Below are 12,355 nucleotides of genomic sequence, written 5' to 3'. Positions count from 1 at the left end.
ACTGACGTGAATGACGAGGAACACGATCAGCATCGCGTTTCAAAGCACTAGAAACGTTAGCGCTAACATCATACGGACGAGAAAACACTCGTTTAGGCGGCTGAAGGCCAGAGTCACGCTTATCGTACCGGCGAACCGCAAGCAAAGGATCATCGCGAACCTGTTCATGCTCGTAATCTTCCATAAGGGAGGAAAGTTTAGACTGCATGTCCCGCAGGACAACCCACTTCGGGTCAACGGGAGTCGGAACGGGCTGTGACGTCGGTAACGTCTGCGCAGGCAAAACATTGCCCCTACCGAGACCCTCGGACTCCGTGTTACGTTTTCGCTTAACAGGCGAACAGCCATCCGATGACTGCAAGTGGTCAGAGCTGCCCCAATGGCTACAGCCAGGACTCTGGACCTGTCCTGAAGGGACCGACTTGCGCTTTAAGGGCCTAGAAACCTTGCGCCAAGGTTTCTTATGCGACAAGTCGTCGGAGGACGAGGAGAACTAAGTCTCACCCGTCTTATGGTAAGGACGTTCTTGATGAGAAACGTCTGATACCAAAGAGGGAACGTCTGTACGTCAGTTTACACCTCTCGCCCCCTTAAGTCCTACGACATTACTTCTCCCTGGTGCAGGGGAGCCTGAAAGAGGTCTCGGACTAGGGGAGCGACAAGCACGAACAGACGAACCCTCGGTCGCAACACTAAACACATTTTGCGCACTTTCCACTTTACCACTTAGATTTTCTGCTTTACCACTTTGACACTTCAACAACTTAACATCGGACATAAGCTGGTTCCTGTCCGAGGCTAAGGATTCAACCTTTTCACCTAATGCTTGAATAGCTAAAAACATATCGCGCATTGAAGGTTCATGAGTGCTAACAGGGGGTTCAGGAACTACCACTACAGGGGAAGGATTAGGTTCAGGGGCATGGGAGGAGGAAAATTCCAAAGATCTAGACGAGCTTCTCCTCACCCTATCTCTTTCGAGATTACGAGTATACTTTTCATACTCTAGCCACTCGAATTCCAACAAGACCACGCACTCCTCACACCGATCTCCTAATTGGCAGGATTTACCCCGGCAATTAGAACAAACAGTAGGAGGGTCGATAGAGGCCTTGGGAAGACGTTTGTTACAATCTCTCGCACACTTGCGATATACAGGAGAAGGGTCAGCCATTATGAACAACCAGAGAAAATCCAAACTAAAACCAAGTTCATCAACAAAAAACACAGGCAAAAAAGGGTTTCAAGAGTTTTATTGAAGAAACACACCAACACAGCGAAAGCCAATAAAACAACCAAAACAAAGTACTTCACCAATTCAGTAGAAAACTCGAGGTCTAAAGCGAGCGGAACCAATGTTGTCGGTGACACCGACAGAGAAGAACTGGAGTAGTTGAGAAGTATATGCGGTATCTGGCCGATAGTCGGCGCTGGTGGGCACACCCGCAACCTTCATGGCAATCACTCGCGAGTTTTTGGAATCTGTCGGGCCGTCGGAGACGTCAGCTATTTACATATTCACCGGCTAAGTTTAATATTTAAAAATCAACCTTAAAGAGGACTCTGTTCCATTCGCCATTCACACCCCACGGCAGATACCCTATGCTTTCCGCGAACCTGTCAAATAGAACAAGATTCTATGGTCCAACAGGGTATCATCAAGCCTTGTGGAGACGAGCCATTGGAATGGTGCCACCCTCTAGTTGTCGTCCCAAAAGCAAAGGGAGTTCGCATCACAGTGGATCTCACCAAGCTGAACACTCAAGTCTCCAGACCAGCCCACCCTTCGCCCACACCCATAGCTGCTGTCCGTACCGTCGATCCCACAGCCAAATTCTTCACCACTGCGATCGCTCTACACGGTTACTGGCAGATGGAGCTAGTGGAGGATGACCGTCATCTCACCACTTTCATTACTCCTTATGGACGCTTCCAGCAATGCCGAGGACATATGGCTTCGCTGCCACCGGTGATGCCTACTGTTACCACGGCGACCTAGCTCTCCAGGGTATGAAGAAATGTGTCAAGGATGTCAATGACATTCTCATATTTGACGACGACTTACTGGCACATTACCACAGGATCCACGAATTACTCACTCGCTGTCACAAAAACGGCATCACTCTCAGCAGAGATAATTTCGTAGTGGCAGAGACCCGATTAAATTTCTGTGGATTCACCCTTTCCAAAGAAGGAATAGCTGCCGATCCAGGACGAGTTACAGCTCTGCAAGACTTCCCCACACCTTCCAACTTGACGGACTTACGTTCCTTCATGGGTTAAGTTAACCAACTGGCAGAGTTCACTCCAGATATTGCCCTGACTGCACAGCCCCTACGCCCACTCATGAGGTCTAGGCGCCCTTTTATTTGGACACCGGACCACGACCAGGCCTTCGGACGTGTGAAGCAAGCACTCTCAAGCCCTCCAGTTCTAGCGTCTTTTAACCCAACTCTGCCAACCATTCTCCAGACGGATGCACCTCGTCTCTACGGGATAGGCTACGCTCTCCTCCAGGACCATGGTTCCGGACGCCTCCGAGTACTCCAGTGTGGATCCCGCTTTCTCGCAGACGTCGAGACGAGGTATGCGACAATTGAGTTGGAGATGCTTGCTGTATCTTGGGCTCTCACAAAGTGCCGTTTGTACCTCCAAAGACTGTCATCCTTCACTCTGCAAACGGATCATCTTCCACTAGTGCCCATTATCAACAGCTACACGCTTGACATGATCGAAAACCCACGGCTCCAGCGAATGAAGGAACGTATGTCACAATACCAGTTTACTGCAATGTGGCGTGCTGGCAAGTCTTTATGCATTCCAGATGCACTCTGACGCGCACCTGTCAGCTACCCAATGTCTGAGGATATGATTGGCTGTGCTAGAGTAACGTCACACGTCAGGTCTGTCATCAACGTCGTAATAGCCTCCCAGGAAGAAGATGCCACAATCGTCAATGCAGACCAAACTCTACAGGACATGTCAACAGCAGCGCAGGCCGACCCTGACTACGTCCGCCTTCGTGATTGCATTGTGTTCGGATTTCCCACGAATCGGTACGACCTGCATGCTTCTTTGCTACCGTATTGGAAGCTGCGAGAAGCCCTTTCTACTGATGGCACCTTCGTGCTCTATGAAGCCAGAATAATAGTTCCTGCTGCTCTACGTCCCCACACACTCGCCAGACTCCACGACAGCCACTGAGGTGTTGAAGCCACTAAACGTCGAGCTTGACAAACTGTCTACTGGCCTGGGATAGACTCTGACATTGCTAACACCGTTGCCGCCTGTGACCCCTGCCAAGTCCTACGCCCACGCCAACAGCAGGAACCTCTTCACAACGATGACCACCCATTGAGGCCCTTCGAGTCGGTATCAGCGGATTTCTTCCAGGTAGCAGGGAAGTCCTTCCTTGTCATCGCTGACCGCCTCTCCGGCTGGCCTGTGGTGGTCCCTTGCAAGGGCGACACCACTGCCTCCTCAACTATACGGCACTTTTGCCGCTACTTCAGAGAGGTAGATGTTCCCCTGTGCCTACGCACCGATGGAGGACCCCAGTTTACCAGCAGAGAGTTTGCCTACTTCATAGAGCATTGGGGTGTACACCACATAACTTCATCGCCACACTATCCGCAGTCTAATGGACATGCCGAGGCTGCCGTCAAAGCTGTTAAACACTTGATCCTCAAAACGGCCCCTTCAGGAAACACTGACTGTGAGGCTTTTGATCGTGGCCTCCTTGAGTTACGGAACACGCCTAACCACTCAGGTCGCTCTCCTGCCCAGGTCCTGTATGGTCACCCTCTCCGTACTTGTGTACCCCCCCATCCTTAGTCATTCAGGGAGTGTTGGCAAGAAAAGGCCCATGATTGTGACCGACGAGCTGCTGCCAGATCGGCTCAAGTGAAACGCAACTACGACGCCCACGCCCGTCCCCTACCCAGACTGAATGTGGGCCAACATGTCCGTCTCCTGGACCCAACATCCCACAGGTAGGACAAGAGCGGGATTATCATGGGTGGCGCGAGATCACGCGAGTACGAGATTCGCCTCCCTAGTGGTGGAGTGCTACGTCGGAACCATCACTTCTTGTATCCAGTGCCCAGTCCCAATCAAGATCCCAACTCCGATCTCCCTGTGGTCCCTAGCTCTGACATGGAAAAGTCATCAATTCCCTCCACAACTTCCCGTAAGTCTCCAAGATTAAACAGGCCTACATAGTGTACAAGGCCCTTGTGCCATTTACGCAACTGGCTGCATAATTTCATATTTGATATATTCACTTTATGTTATTTGCTTTGCAAACTATCATCTATTTAATTCACTATATGTAACTTGCTTAGTACGTTCAAGACACCTATTTAAATGCAAAAGGGGAGGGGAGGTGTAGATTATTGTATATATTATCTTTCATATATGCACCCTTTACAATTCATAAATTCTGTGTTACAAACGCATGCGCATGAGTCGCGCTGTCAGCACTCCGCGCATGCGCATAGAGAGTCTTCTTGCTTCTCTTGGCACGAGCTGTACGCCTTTTAGAGCACCACTGTGCATAACCCCTTGCTGTATGGAACAAATGCAATCTACGACTCATGATTTTACTTCTCCATCCCTACAATCATCTGTCTTCATCTACAAGACTTCATCACCTATCACCAGTAATCATCTGTGCCCTAGTTTATAATTTGGTTTTCGTAAAGGCCTTGGAGCATGGGATGCCCTTCTTACAACCTCTAATGCTGTACAGAAATCCCTTGATTGTGGTCAGAAAGTTCTTATGATTGGCCTTGATTTTAGTGCTGCCTTTGACCGTGTTAATCATGAGGCCCTTGTCTTCAAACTCAAACAGGTGGGAGAGGGTGGATTGTTTCTTGGTATCATTATTGAATTTTTAAGTAATAGATCGCAAAGAATTGTTGTTGATGGGCACCATAGTGAGTATAGGAATGTGATATCTGGTGTTCCTCAGGGTAGTATTCTTGGCCCATTACTTTTCATACTATATACACATGACATGTGGTTTGACCTAGAAAACAAGCTTGTTGCATATGCAGATGATGCTACACTCTATGCATCAATTCCATCTCCTGAATATACAGTAGATCTGGGGTTGTTGAATCTCTCAATAGAGATCTAGCTAAATTAGTGCATGGTGCAAATTATGAGGCATGAAGTTGCATCCTAACAAACCTCAAAAGTATGATTTTAAGTGGGTCAAGGACAGTGGCTCCTCCACAACCGGATCTAAGCATTGATAATGTTTTATTAACTCTAGTCGTCTCTATCTTGAGCTTTCAAACCAATATTTCATTCATCATCTCCTACTTCACACTTCATAGTCCTCAGCCATGTAGGCCCGAGTCTTCCAACTCTTCTAGTGCCTTGTAGAGCCAAGTTAAATGTTTTGTGAACTAATCTCTGTCAAGGAGTGCAAAGAGCATACATAAACCATCTCCATCTACCCCTCACCATGAACTCATCCAAATATAGCATTCCAGTAATCTCCATCAGTCTGTGGGAGTCGGCAATATAAACATCAGGGGATGTTCACAGAAAAAAAATGGAATTATAATCATTTGGAATTTGTAATTTCTAAATTCAATGAGAGCTTTGGGTGTGGAGGAAATGGCCCACCTAAATCTCGATGAAGACACTGGCAGCAGGGTGACGGATTGGGTTTAAGGCTACGGAGAAAAAGTCTCTTCGGCTTTTACTCCTGATGCCTGGTGGTTGATTTTACTAGAATTAGTATGGACCAGTAGGGGTCACTTGCCTTAGTTAGATAGGCACTGCACATCACAAGGAACTGGCTATCCTTTGATGTATCTAGCAAATGAATCCTCCAAGGCCCTTTGTGTCAATAGACGTAGGAGGAGATGATGCTGATGATGATATTCGCCTGATCATCATATACATGCCAACCCTTTTCCCCAATAATGGTGTCCAGACTACAAGGATTAATTTTGACTTTAAGAGTGAAAGTCAAAAGACAGCATGACATACCCAAGACATAATTATTTTCATTAGCTGCAAGATTATCTCATTACTATATGAGAGCCCAAGTGCTGGATGGGAAGAAAATGGGAATTTTCTAGATTTTGGGGGATAAATGTCTATACAGTAAAAATGGAACTTTGTGAGCAAAGCAATACAGTATGAAAATCAGGTGATTATAGAAAAAACAAATTCTATTAACAAAATTCCAATATTTTCCCTTTATACATTAACAAAGGCAATTCAAGAACAGATACGACTACCTTCACAGCAATTTCCTTCAACTGTTATTCTTACCTGAATTACAAACTTGTCCCATATTTGAACTGCTTTGACTACTGCTTGTATTCATCTGATTTGCGAGGGAATCTTGGCAGTATCCTGCTGCCTCTTGAATCAATGATAAAATCCTGGCCATTTTCACATTTGGGAGACATTGCTGGGTAAAAAAAGAAATTAAATTACAGTACTGTATTACTGAAAAACCCGGGAAAAGGTGACCCTAAATTTATCAAATATAATTATTTTTTTTATTAATTAGACTAACAAGACCACTGATTCCTATTTTTAAAATGAAAGGCAAAATTGGAGCACATTCAGGTAAAATGGTGGAAACCAAAATAGCATTAATACCCCAATACAGTTAACCCTACTTTTATGAGTCCTCAATTTGACAGACTTCTTTACTTGTATAGCTACAGTGTCATCATGCATTTCTGCTATGCTATACTTTTAAATATGATGAATTTTGTTGATGAGTCTCTTTAAAATTCATGATAATTGTTATGTACAATCTTATTAAAGTTAGGCTAGTAATTAGAGAGTTACTATTAACTGCAGAATTTCATGATTGCTTAAATGTAAGCTATGCTATGAAGTCTGATATCATTCATAACTTGTTACTTTTCAGAAGTCCGTGACACCTAGATATCTGATAAGCAAAACTATTATAGTTTATTTAAGAAATATAAAAAATTTTAAGTAATTTTTATTTTTCCTAACATACTTACCGAGAACTACTTTCTTAGGAGTTACCTGTAATCTCCTCTCTACCGACCAGAGTTTTGTGTAGTATACCCTAAAACCCGTTTGCTATGGAGGGCTAACTCGGGCGTAAGAGAACGTGCCCCGAGGGTAGCTTTTGCGCTAGGTCGAGGTCCGCCTGGGTCGTGAGCGTCAGTAAGTTCTTCGGATGTTGCACAATTCTCGCAAGGGCAGAGAGGCACTCGGGGAAGGTAGGGAGGGCCATTACCCGAAAGTAGTTCTCGGTAAGTATGTTAAGAAAAATAAAAATTACTTAAAATTTTTGATTTGTTACAACACGAATACTTACCTCGAACTACTTTCTTAGGAGACTTACACTTTAGGAGGTGGGAGTGCCTTCCTGACCCTCAGACCCAGTAAGCGGAAGCCAAGAGGCCTGGGTATAAACAAAACATACTAGGAAAACGGACGATAGGGTAACTACACAAAGAGCTCACGTTAGTGTCTAAGTACTCACCCTTTGAAAAACTTCTTCTGATGTTGAATCCAGTAACGTAGTTGCAGAGAACGTGTTATCCAATGGTTTCAAGAGGGTTATCTCCGATAAGGATAGGGAAAAAACGGGGAATAGGGTGAAAGGGAACGAACCTGTGCCTCCCGGTTTGCTATCCACGATCGAGCCTGGGGCTTTTACCGTTAAATCACTTGGAGCGCGAAGATGACTGTTCCAATGGAGAACCTGTCTAAGGACTTCCTTGAGTAGTCCTTGAGGTAATGGGCAGTAAAGGTTGACTGGTTAGACCAGGTACCTGCCCGAAGGATCTGACCCACTGCCATGTTTTTCTCAAAGGCTAAGGACGTACTCAGACCCCTGATGTCATGGGATTTGGGGACGCCTGGTAAGGCCAGAGCTTCTTCCTTGTAGGCTCTTGCAATAACTTGTCTCAACCAGAAGGAAATGGTATTCTTGGATACCTGTTTCTTAGTAACACCTGTGGAGACGAAAAGGCTCTTGATGCCTGGCCGGAGATGAGCCGTCCTTTCAAGGTATTTTCTAATGGCACGGACCGGGCATAATCTCAAATCCTCAGCATTCCCCGTCCTAGGGATAGCTGGCAGAGAGAATCCTTCGAATTTTGGATCCCAGACAGCTGGGTTCTGGGTTTTGGGTTTTCGCCACAAAAGAAGGAACGAACTTGAAAGATATCTCTTTCCACCCCCTCGAATGAGAGACGTCATAAGACAGCCCATGGATCTCCCCTACTCTTTTTGCGGAAGCCAAGGCTAGCAAAAAGACTGTCTTGAGAGTGAGATCCCTGTCTACGATATCTTTCATTGGCTCGAAGGGGGGGCCACTTAACATCTTCAGGACCCTAGCTAAGTCCCACTGAGGCACCCTAACTGCTTGTGGGGGGCAGGACTGCTCAAAGCTCCTGACAAGCATCGAGATGTGCCTAGAAGAACCCAGGTCGATGCCCTTCAGGAGGAAGACTTGACCCAAGGCGGCTCGCACTCCTTTTATAGCTGGGATAGACATTCATATTTTGTCCCTGAGATACACCAGAAAGTCCGCTATGTCTGGGACCGAGGCTTTGAGGGGTTTAATGCACCTCGAAGCGCACCACTTCGTGAAGGAGGCCCACTTAGCTTGGTAGACCGCTGCCGACGACCTTCTCAGGTATAGCGACATCCTCTTAGCAGTAGCTGATGAATACCCCTCCTTCTTCAGGAGTCGCTCGATAGTCTCCAGGCGTGAAGACGTAGAGACTGTGGGTTGTCGTGAAACCTGAGAAAATGCGGCTGACGTAGAAAATCTAACCTGTTGGGGAGTGGCCACGGAGGTTGACTTGCCAGGTCTTTTAGGTCTGCGAACCACTCTCTCCGGCCACCAGGGCGCTACCAAAGTCATCCTTAAGTTCTGGGCAGTCCTTACTCTGTTGAGTACTTGCCTTATCAACGTGAAGGGGGGAAAAGCGTACACGTCTAGGTTGTCCCACCTGTGCTGAAAAGCATCCTCCAAGGCTGCCTTCGGGTCTGGGACAGGAGAACAATACACGGGAAGTTGCGCGTTCAGTTTGGTTGCAAAGAGGTCCATCACCGGGGAACCCCAACGTTGGATGATGAGTTTGGCTACTTCTGGGAGGAGGGACCATTCTGTCCCTACTATTTGACCCATCCTGCTGAGACCGTCGGCCAGCACATTCTTTTTCCCGGGGATGAACCTTGCTAATAACACAACCTGGTTCGTTTCTGCCCAATCTAGGATCTCTAGGCCGAGATCGCACAATTCCCTTGATTTCAAACCTCCTTGTTTCTTTATGTACGCTACCACTGTGGCGTTGTCGCACATCAACGCCACAGTGTTTCCCCTTAGTAGATCGACGAAGTGTAGGTAAGCTTTCTGGACTGCCTTCAACTCTAGGACATTGATGTTTAGGTCCTTCTCCCCGTCCATCCAGGTTCCTCTCGCTGTTTCGTTGAGGAGATGGACTCCCCATCCCTGGTTGGAGGCGTCTGTGAACAGAAGTAACTCGGGAGGGTCGTTCGCGAAGAGCATCCCCTTGAGGGAGTTCGATCGGCAATGCCACCATTCCAGGGAGGGTATTGTGTTTGGCAGGACCGGGATTAGTTCTTGTTGCGAGTCCAGTTGGCACCAGAGGTTCTTCAGGTTCTATTGGACGGCTCTGAGTCTGAGTCTCCCCTGGGGAACCAGTTTTTCCAACGACACCAGATGCCCTATTAGTCTTTGCCAGTCCTTCGCCCTCCTGGGTTGCCCCGACAGGAACGGACGAAGGATCTCCATCAGATTGCTTATTCTGTCCTCCGAAGGAAATGCTTTTCCCAGAAGGGTATCTAGTGTCATCCCCAAATAGGTCATTCTGGTGGAGGGGGATAGGTTCGATTTTTCCGGGTTGATCATGATACCCAGATCCTTGCAAAACTGGAGAAGCTTCGTCCCTTGCTCTTTCAAGACGTCCTTCGAGGAGGAAAGAAGCAACCAGTCATCCAGGTACCGGATGAGGCGAATGCCTCTTTCATGAGCCCACACTGAGACTGTCGTGAAGACTCTCGTGAATACCTGGGGAGCTGTTGACAATCCGAAGCAAAGGGTCTTGAATTGCAGGATCTGGGTACCCCATTTCACCCGGAGAAACTTTCGACTCGAGGGGTGGACCGGAATTTGGAAGTAAGCATCCTTGAGGTCTATGGTCATCATGTAATCTTTCTCCCTCAAGGACAGCAGGACTGACTTCGGAGTGTCCATTTTGAAGTCTGTCTTCCTTATGAACTTGTTGAGAGCCGACAGATCTATAACCGGCCTCCACCCCCCTGTCGCTTTTTCCACCAGGAACAGCCGACTGTAGAAACCTGGACCTGGGTGTAGGATCTCCTCCATGGCGCCCTTCTCCAACATGGTGGACACCTCCTCTTGAAGGGCGGCCCTCTTCAACGGATCCTTGGGTACCAGCCACTCCGACCGGATGGCCGGAATTAGAGGGGGGGGGGGTTCTGCTAAGAACGGTAACCTGTAGCCCTCCTTCAGTACGGACACTGTCCAGGGCTCTGCTCCGTGGGCTTTCCATGCTTGCCAATATAGTCTGAGGCATCCCCCAACCTGAGGCTTGGGTAGGAGTAGGGGGCCTCCCACTCTATCTCCTCCTGGAGGAGCGGCCGTTCAGGCCTCTCCTGGAGGCAGAATAACCTGTCCTAAAGGAGGCTGAAGCTGCTGGGGCTCCTCTACGGGGGGGCTGAGGCGCTGAGGCCCAGGAGGAAGAAGGAGCTTCTCTCTTCGTCAGGCTAGGAGAGGTCTGAGACGTCGCGGCACTGTCTGAGACTGACCTCTTGTAGGGAGGTCTCCTTACCGGCGTAGGCCTGGGCACGTTTAATTCTTTCCTTTTAGACACCTTCTCCATGATTGCCTCCAAGTCCTTTAAGGGGAACAAGGAGTCACCCCACAAAAGAAGGCTCCTCATGGCCCTCGCCTCTCTGTCTGGGACCTTCCGGGACACCTTCGCCAGGATGGTGTCTCTCTTGCGAACCACCCAATTCGCTGTCAGGGCGAGAGACTGGTAAGTAAGAAACATAAGAGTCTTGCCCCCGGAGGTGATAAGCTCCCTCAGGAGGCTTTGCTGTTCCGGGTCTGTCGGGTCAAAAGTAGCTTGCACCCCTACTAATGTGGAAGCCCACCAGTCTAGCCAAGAGGAGACGTGTACTAGGTCCCTAGAAATTTCCTCCATCATCGCAGCCTCCGATGGAGAAAAACAGACTGGGGCTGAAGAGGCTCTGTCCTCCGAGACGCCCTGTCCCAGAATGTCGAGAGAAGGTTCCACTTTGCAGGCTCCCGGCCGTCGTCCTTCTGGCACATAGACCTTGCTCTGCGTTTTGAGCCCCTGGAGCAACTTAGAAGAGCTCTAAGTCTTGGGAGCTTCGGCATTACCTGCCACCACTCTATCTACGTGCTCCTGTCCCAGGACGAGATCCCAGGCCACAGGAAGAGCCAGGGAGGCTTTTGGTTGGACAGGAGCCTGCATCAACCGGATAAGGCTGGACCTCCAATAGTCCTCATCGGTAGCAGCCGGTTCTTCGATCTTGTGATGTCTCCTGATCAGACTAATTACTCTTCTGTAGTCCGAGTCCTCCGTCGGGGAACCCTCTCTACCGTCGGCCGAAGCCTCGGCTTGAGCCCGGGGAGTCGGGTCACCGGGCACTCCCACCGGGCGCCTTGGTCCTGGCACAACAGGCACTCCCCTGCGGAGGTACTGGTCTTCCCCGGCGGAGATCTCCGCACCAAGAACGGGGGTTAGGACAGGCATCGCCGAACCGGCGAGGACTAGTGTCCGATCATGCTCTCTGGGGGACGAGGACGCGGATCCCGTGGGCTGACCCGACAGCGGGAACCGTTCCTTAAGGTCCGAGGGCCGCACCAGCTGGGCTGGTTCGGCCAGGCTGCCCGTAAGGAAGCGCGGTTCCCCCCGCTGGGCGGGGTGAACCGGAGGCTTCGCGGTCTTACGCCTGCCTGCAGAGGCCTTCTCGCGTTTCTCCCTGCGAGGGTCATAACCATGTCTGGAGGATGGTCTCCTTGGCGAGAAATCCCTGGACCCCCGGTCCAGGGAACACTGTATCTCCGATTTACGGGGTACGAAAACCCAATCACCATCGGGTGACCTACTCCTCCTGTGTTTCCTCCGTGGAGAACGGGAGCGCCTCCTGCTGTACCTGGAACGTGATCTTGAGCGGGAACGCCTGCTCCTGGACCGCTCCCTCCGACGCCGATGTTTCCTCCTGCCTTCTTCTCCCGACGAGAATGACTCCTCCGAAGAGCCCGACGTCACTGTACTTACCGTACGGCAGGCGGGAGCGGGGGCCGCGGGGG

At 49.2% G+C, this 12,355-nt stretch overlaps 1 protein-coding gene across 1 annotated transcript in view; it reads right to left on the bottom strand.

The window, feature by feature from the left end:
- LOC137643806 (uncharacterized) overlaps positions 1–12,355 on the bottom strand; it is a 94,830-nt gene that overhangs the window by 50,506 nt on the left and 31,969 nt on the right. Inside the window, exons 5-6 of the mRNA XM_068376493.1 lie at positions 7,676–7,685; positions 6,295–6,436 (exon numbers count right to left, since the gene is read on the bottom strand). Of these exons, the coding sequence (XP_068232594.1) occupies positions 6,295–6,436; positions 7,676–7,685 (152 nt within the window). The remainder of the gene's footprint in view (positions 1–6,294; positions 6,437–7,675; positions 7,686–12,355) is intronic.

The sequence above is a fragment of the Palaemon carinicauda genome, chromosome 7 (assembly GCF_036898095.1).
Source record: "Palaemon carinicauda isolate YSFRI2023 chromosome 7, ASM3689809v2, whole genome shotgun sequence".
Lineage (NCBI taxonomy): Eukaryota > Metazoa > Arthropoda > Malacostraca > Decapoda > Palaemonidae > Palaemon > Palaemon carinicauda.
The sequence above is the reverse complement of the archived record's forward strand: the minus strand, read 5'-3'. Positions and strand labels throughout refer to the sequence as shown.